This window comes from Lytechinus variegatus, chromosome 9 (genome assembly GCF_018143015.1).
Source record: "Lytechinus variegatus isolate NC3 chromosome 9, Lvar_3.0, whole genome shotgun sequence".
NCBI lineage: Eukaryota > Metazoa > Echinodermata > Echinoidea > Temnopleuroida > Toxopneustidae > Lytechinus > Lytechinus variegatus.
This window is the reverse complement of record NC_054748.1, coordinates 4,586,638-4,595,233: the sequence shown is the minus strand read 5'-3', so window position 1 is coordinate 4,595,233 and position 8,596 is coordinate 4,586,638. Positions and strand designations below refer to the sequence as shown.

At 36.7% G+C, this 8,596-nt stretch overlaps 1 protein-coding gene across 1 annotated transcript; it reads right to left on the bottom strand.

The window, feature by feature from the left end:
• Positions 1-2,212: 2,212 nt before the first annotated feature.
• Positions 2,213-8,120, bottom strand: LOC121421665 (CD63 antigen-like). The gene is made up of 5 exons (XM_041616430.1): positions 7,922-8,120; positions 7,300-7,473; positions 5,163-5,288; positions 4,709-4,792; positions 2,213-2,494 (listed from the first exon to the last, which is right to left on the bottom strand). Exons 1-5 carry the CDS (start codon positions 8,003-8,005, stop codon positions 2,408-2,410), a joined length of 555 nt encoding a protein of 184 aa, XP_041472364.1. The 5' UTR covers positions 8,006-8,120; the 3' UTR covers positions 2,213-2,407.
• Between the last annotated feature and the right edge of the window lie 476 nt (positions 8,121-8,596).

The following is an 8,596-nucleotide window of genomic DNA, read 5'->3' as shown; positions in this document are numbered from 1 at the left end:
ACATTATTATTATTTTTATCATCTTATTTGGCATTTAAAAAACAAAGAATACAAACAGATCAGAGACAAGATCAATCAAACTTGTACATAATAGAGAAAATAAGACCTGGATGAGAGTTGGAGAGGCTGCCTGGGTATGGAAAAGACTAACTTAACAGCCATAACCCACAGGTTTTCCTCCCCAAACCTCCCAACCCCATCAGGCAGGTAAGACATAATTATTTATACATACAAACACCTGGGTAGTCATTTTCACTGGATTCTGTTTGAACTCATTTTAAGATCATTATGAGAAATGGTGTTCATCTTTAATAGAGGTCCAACCCCGAAAAAAAAGAAAAAACTACGATAAGTACATGATAGAATCTTAACGAGAAATAATCTAAGAGGACTATAATACTGCAATACAAACTGAAATCTTGATAGGAATATTTTTTTCACTATGAGACTGATTTCTATTGTCATGATTGTTCTCATCTAATACGGTCTGCCCCCCCCCCCAAAAAAAAAGAAAGAAAGAGAATTAAAAACATAGAAAATAAAATCAAGAGCCCCACGCAATGAATAATTATATCGCCACGTTCACCGCTAGAGTTTCCGAAAACGTGACAAAAAATCTCTTTCCGAGTGAATGATTCTTTCAATTAGCCCAATTTACCAACAATGGAACAAAATAGCGATATGCATGGACGGTCATTGTATTGAGAACGACAAAGCCTCGATAAGGGCGATTCATCTAAATTCGTCCGTGCTTACTGTATGAAGCGTAAACGCATTGTCCATTAAAGTGCTATTTTTATTTAAGTTGATATCCTAATAAATAGGAAGCCGTGATGTAAGAATTCTTTAACGCCCGAAGTGGTGTATACCTCGGTCACATTTACTCTACGGCGGCCGTACGGCGAGTCGAAAACAGTCGTTTTAACATTTTTGTACCAGCTAAATATAGGTGGTTTGAATTAAAATGAATAAAAGTAATAAAGAAGCTGTTTTTGACTCGCCGTACGGCCGCCTTAGAGCAAATGTGACCGAGGTATTACTATGAACTAGGCCAAAGTACCCCCCCCCCTACCTCAAGTGATGTTCGTGCACGCTCCACCCCACTTCATACCGCTACACTTCGTTACACCTACAACCCCCATCACACTTATTCCGAATCAAGCAGAATTGGCCGGAATGAAAGGACTATTGTTCGACCATCTGTTGGTCATTTAAATCTACTTCGAACACCGTTCGAAAATATACCCCTCGAATTCTTTGAACATGACCAAAACCTTCCAAAAGAAATGACAAAAATATTTCGAATGCACTCAGAATGCAGTCAGGATATGTAAAATGCGCCTAGAATGTCCAAGAATGTCATGAATGGAGCATGAAATCATTAATCTGACTCCATTGCGGTTCATTTTGACTAGTGTATGATGATTCACCTGGTCAATTTACTGAATTTCAACTCCAGTTTGGTGACTTCATAAGTTCCTCTAAAAGAATCTAGATTTTTTTTTTTTTCCGTTCTTGCTTCTGTTTGATTCCTGCTGATTCCGAATAAGTGTGATGGGGGCTTACCCGAACATCAAGGTCCAAAACTAGCTCTGACACTCCGAATGGCAAAGGTTGGACAAGATACATATTTGTTGTAAACATCCTACACCGAAACTAATGTGCGATGTTTTAAAACCGTCAGCGAATTATTTATACGTGTGAGGAACTCGGTGTTGGCTTAAATCACCAATTTTGAGGCTAACTGGATGATGGATATGGAGTAAAATTAGGATGAAGAGTAAAAAAATAAGCTTCGAATACTTGTTAAAACTAGATTTGGTGTATGATTTTTACAAGAAATATTTTTTTTCCACCTTTGCCGCTTGGAGTATCAGAACGAGTTTTGGACCGTGATGTTCGGGTAGGTATAGCGGTAGTAAAGTGGAGCCTGCAGAAACGAAAAAAAGAAGCTGAATGATCGAAACGACTACCCATGTAAGAGGATATATATAGTGCACACGGTAAAAACACAGTATAATTTTTGTTATAGATGCTTGTTTTAGTAACAGATTTAATTTTCAATGCATCAATGAATTGATTATTTAAATTGCTAAACAACTACTGTAATTTTCATTTAGTAAACAACGCTGTGTAAGAGATCAAACAGCGTGTTCATTGTCACTGGGACCAACAGCCGACTCCATACCGATCACGCGATTTCGAATAGTATACGATCGGTCGGTTTGGATGCGTTGATGAGCCTGGGAAGTAGATTGGCATTCACGATGTATGCATTTTATAAAGATGGCATACGTCCTTCGCGTTCCATAGTTGAGATTGACTGGAACAATCGGAGCTAGCTGTGAGACGGGGCCCTCGTTTCATTGACTTGGTAGTTCTATATAATCTAGATTGTCCGATCATGCTAAGCATTGTAAGGTTTCTCGTCGTCTTCATCCAACTCTCGTCTTATTCTCCTGCATAGAAATACCGTTAAGATCATCGCAAGTACCTGGAGAGGAGCCCGGGAGAGGAGGAAGTATATAGTTTCGTCACGTAAGATTTATTATTTATTTTATTTGCAAGCTGCTTGATAAATCACCACATTAACAATACAGCGTTTGTTTAGATTACATATACATGTTTGACTAAAGTATGATACTAAAACGAATTGAAAATCACAACCCATTCAATAATTAGGAGATGAAAATAAATTTGTTGTAATGAAAATGTAAAAAACAATAATGAGCATTCCAGAAACTTATTTTTTTTCCAATCCATAAAAACAACAGTCATGTGTTTATCCAATAGTGATATATTTCAAATGCAGGGAATTCAGACAGCATGGTATATATCCATACATGAAAGAGCACATGATCACACAATGTGTACACAGTGTGGGCTGTTGGAGGGTGAAATTCACATTTTGTTATACTGCTGGAGTAGATAATACTCTGTGGACACATCCGCACTGTGGGTGTTGAGAGTGTGTCAAGAGTGAACTAAAGATGTAATTCACTCTCTTAAAGGACAAGTCCACCCCAACAAAAACTTGATTTGAATAAAAAGAAAAAAATTACAAGCATAACACTGAAAATTTCATCAAAATCGGATGTAAAATAAGAAAGTTATGACATTTTAAAGTTTCGCTTCATTTCACAAAAAAGTTATATGCACACATCTCGGTCGCTATGCAAATGAGGGAACTGATGATATCTCTCACTCACTATTTATTTTGTATTTCATTATATGAAATATAAAAATATTTTGATTTTCTCGTCAGTCAAGAGAAATGAATTTTCATTCCTCCCTGAACATGTGGAATTCCATTATTTTAACATTTTGTGCTTCATGCAAGGAGGTCCTCATCATCAAATTCGTAAAAATTGAAAAAAAAATTAATTAAAACAATAAAAAACAAAAGAAATAGTGAGTGACATCATCGACTCTCTCATTTGGATGTAACTGACTCGTTCATATAACTATTTTATTAAAAATAAGCAAAACTTTGAAATGTCATATCTTTCTTATTTTACATCCGATTTTTTTCTGTTGATTCAAATTAACATTTTTCTGAGGTGGACTTGACCTTTAAAATACACAAATTTAGCTATATGAAGATGAATAATACGCACACCTCATCTGTGTCGACAAAGTGCACCATGTGAATTTACAATGCACACTCTTGCAATTTAAAAGTGTGAAGAGTAAAGACACACTGTGTATATCTTCACAGTGTGGGATATCACAGTGTGACCACATATGAGGGTGTGTGTATATGAATATCTAATAAATACTGTTAACCTGATAGAATATAATGTCACACTATTGAAACTTCTACACAGTGGGAATTAATTGTGTTCACATATATGTGTGTGAGAAGATGTCTTTTATACCCTTAAAATGCTAAGCTGTAACAATATAGAGATCCCGCCACACTTTCATGACTTTGGGCACATGTACAGTGTTAGTGTAAAATGAGTTCCCCATTGTAGAAAAACTGTGCATACACTGTGAAAACGACGTAGGACACACTTCAGATAAGCTGTGGATACATCGTTGGGCACACAGTGAACATACTGTACACACACCGATAACACCACTGTGAACACAGTAGCTTATAGTGTAAAGAACAGTGTTCTCCTGTGTGTTCACAGTGTCGAATGCATTGTGGAATCGTCTTCGCTCTGTTAAATATGAGCATTTTAACAGTCTGAATCCCATAATCACATGGTCTTCTATGCCAACAAAATGTGAACATCCACACCATACATGCCATAGAGGAAGCCACGGTGTGAAATTCTTTTTCGTACTTCTAAATTTGATTTATTGAATAGTGTGAATAAGATGATCGCACTGTAACCATGGTAACTGGCGAAAGTCTTTCCCGAAAGGTAGGGGGGGGGGCAAGGGGCAGAAAAATAATATGACAAGCAAAAAAAAGGAAGGTTATCACGCCAAATATGAGGTCATTACGGCCAAAATAAATTTGACGAGCAAAAAAAAAAAGAAAAAAGGGGGTATCACCCAAAAGGTAAGGTAATGTCGTCAAAAAAATTAAAAATAATGTTTAATTTCGATTTTTTTTTCGTCATAGAAGACCGTAGGGGACATTTGACATCGTGCCCCGGCTCCCCCCCCCCCACTATTTTGGGTAGGAGGGACGCGTCTCCCTGGGATTTTCATCCATGGCTGTGACAGTGTTTCTCCTTCGTTAGCTACTCACCTCAACCAACGCAACAGTTGCACAAGCTACGCCTACTATGTACAAGTTCTGTTTGAGTATGTCGACAATCTTTACTTTACAACCCTGAAAAGATATATTAAAAATGATACAGATGTTAGTATAAATCCATGAAAAAAAATCATTTGTTAGATTTTATGTTACGGCACTGGCGTATAAGTTTTAAGAAATAGGCATATTGAGGAAACTCTCTGCAAATAGCTAACAGCAAGCGAAGCAATCTAGAAACAAAGAAAATAATAAAAAAAATATATACATATATATTTTATTTAATCTCACACTGTCATAATCGGATTATTTTATCTTTTCCCTATCATTTCTGGGAGAGAAAAAGAAGTGAATAAAAGGAGGAGGGGAGGAGGGGAAGAAGAAAAAAGAGGAGGGGAAGAAGAAGAAAGAGAAGAAAAAGATGAAGAAGAAGAATGAGTAATCCTACCTCTTCATACAGACCCTCATTAACCGTGTCGTAACATCCTTCGGTACAATTCCTCCCGCAAGAATCTGGAATAGGTTGGTTTGATAACGTCCAGTCATCAGGACCACTGGCTCCACAGCAACGAAACTACATTTTGAGAGAAAGCAGGGGACATGGGGTGGGGTACATCAATTGATCTTGAGATTAACCCTATCTAGGCCGGGGTATTTTGGGAGTTCATATGGCCGGGGGGGGGGCCTCCCAGGCCCCCCCTTAAGATCTCGGCCGTCGACCGCGCGATCACGCCGAAAATCGGCACGCGGGTTGCCTGGGACATAATCTACAAGATTGTACAGTAAGATTTTTCATGCGAATTGCTATTAAGTAATTATGCTAATTTATGCGTAATTAGTATGCGAAATCATTCTTTTTCCTCTAACTCCCTAAATAAAGCTCCAAATGTACTAATTTTCGGTATAGAAACTCTTTGTGGTGTTCTTAGCAAGTGTACATGAAAAAAATTGCGATATCAAATCATTTTCTTATGTATTATATTGTTTTTTGCAATTTCTTATGTATTTCTTTGTTTTTTGACCTTTCGTTTTTCATTGTTTTTTCAATGAAATTTGTTGGGGACTCTTCTGTGATCATAAAAAGCATAAAATAAATACATTTAGACCAGCAAAACTAAAAATAATCATGCATTTATGAATTTTGGTTGAAAACACAATTTGCATTGACTTCGTACACGAAATCACGTTTTTGAGCAATTTTTGGTCTGACATGCACTTACATAATGTTGCGTAATTTCGGAACCACGTACCCGGGTGACGCAAAATTGGTCTCAAAAGTTGCGCAAGACTTTAGAGTAAAAAGTCAGCGAGCGGCGCGGTCAAAAAATTTTGCGCGGTGAAAATATCGCGCGATTCTTTGAGGGGGGGCCTCCGAGGCCCCCCCCCCGGCCTAGATAGGGTTAAATATTACCTACTGTTATGTGTAATACACCACTATTCATGCACATCGTACTTATACATCTAATAATATTTATTCAAACAAGGATATTTTCCCTTTTTTATAATTCATATTTTTTGTATTTCTCTTAGTGGGGGGATGCAAATTGCAAATTCCCAACGAAATTTCATACGTTTAGAAACAACATTTCAATTTGCATTTTTTTAACATTTCCTACGAGAGGGAAAACAGGTATATTTTGCCCTCTTGAATATAAAAAATGTTGTCCTTGAAATTGGTGTGAAAAGCTTTGCATTTGTTCAGTTATTATGTTTCCGCCAATATGATTTCTTTTTCTCTTTTTTTCCTGTAATACATGCATGTACGCATATAGTAAGTCGACTATAATTTCTTCTTTTCCAAGGGGGATCCACAATTTTACAAGCTTTGCTTTTTAGTGGATCCCCCTCATTTCCATATCCATTTATGCTCTATATTTATACTGTTTTTTTTTACGAAGTAAGAATGCCCTTCTGTAAAATTGTATTTGATTTGTATTGTTTTTATATTACTTTGTATTATTTTTGAATGGAAATGAAAAATAAAAGAATTGAATTGAAAAAGAATTGAATCGAAATTGAATTGAATTGGGCATAATCAACTGTATATAAAATACAATCATTTATTTACTGGGGCATGTGTTATTCGCATAAGCTGACCAGCACCAAATGCTGGAGGGTTTCCACTCATCTTCGATTCGTGAAAATATTTGCCCAAATATTTCTAGTATTTCATTCTGAGCCATCCTTTATAAATGGTATAATATCATATTGGCTACACCCGTTCAGTAAAATACACATTTGGTGTAACTTTACTCTTTGTCTGCACTGCACTTGGTTAAATACAAAGTAAGCGTAATATTAATTTAGCCTTATATCCCAAAATGGACTATTCCTCACAATAATGATACTACTACTACTACTACTTTAATACTTTAACGATAACATTCTGGAGCGAAGACTAGACACAGAACTCTATATCTGTACCAAAACATAGAGCCAGCCACAGTACATAGTGAGTCCAGTTTCGCAAATTCAGACTCTTTAGGCCTAATATGCACTATGAGAATTACTTAAACCTGGGGTCTGCGTATGCAGACTAATTTACTGATGCGTGGTTTGTGCATATCAGGGGGGGGGGGGCTTACCCTCTTTTGCGTGTAGTCTACCAGTATTTGCACGGAAACATCCCCGCTGTATTTCTCTTGTACTAGTTTGTCGAAGTACTCCCCGGCCGAATCCCCTATCTTATCCTTCTCTATATACATCCAAACCCCAGCTGCTATTTCCGCGCAAAATATGATGAACACGATGACGAAATACTGCAAAGAGAAAATGCAGAAATACACACATATTTTACAATTATATAAAAACATGTCATTGAGTGCATTTGTCAGAAAGTTGAGGGCGTTTGGAAAGGTAATTAAGACAGTTATTAATCAATTTATTAATGTATTCATTTATTTATTCTTTTGATAATTTACTCTCCCACAGTACAGTACATTCAATTTAAAGCTGCTTTACAAGAAAGCTCTTTCAAAGGTTACGAGGGCATGTAATGTGAAATTTAAAAATGTAATTTATTGAAAAGTATGATGTTCATAAATACCACCAAATTATCCCCCCCCCCCCCCCCATAAAAAACCCCAGAATATTAACACATCTGGTTGAAATGCGGGAAGCAGCAGTGTCCCTACCCCGTCCCTCCCCAAAATAGGGGGGGGGGGGGCTTGTCTAACGTCAAACTAGAGACCCCATTAGTATCCTTACCGTAGATAGCTGACATACACTCTCTCTGATAGCACCACAGCAGCCGAAAAATCCAACAACCATTATAGCTCCCCCAGCGGCCATGACTATATAGGTTCCATCGTAAACTCCAATGCCAGCATCCTCTGGTATTTGCTTGAAGAAGTCTTCATTAAATCGAATCCATATTGCGAAGCCTAGAATTGTTCCTCCTGCGCACTGAAATAAAGTATAAAATTATGAATCATGTTAAGAGGTATTGAACTACGTAATGACACCACAGCTGTAGCCACAAAATAATCAATATTACGAGTCTAGTGTTCTTCCTGCAGCATTAAAAATGAAGGAATATTAGGAATGTTGTACCGGTAACTCATTGGAATAATGTTAAACTTTTTTTTCAAATTATGTAATCACTCCTGTACCCTGAAAAAAATGTTAACATTAGACAATAGGAATAACACATACTGACAACAGATTTTTATTGATCTGTAACGATATGAATGATAAGGTCATTTCCATAGCTTTAAAAACAAATATTATTGACCATCTTTGTGCTTAAAGGGGAAGTTCACCCTGAAGAAAACTTTGTTGTAAAAATAGCAGAAAAAATAGTAAAAAATATTGGTGAAGGTTTGAGGAAAATCCGTTAAAAAGTAAGAAAGTTATTAGAGTTCAAAGTTTTGGAATTGTGAC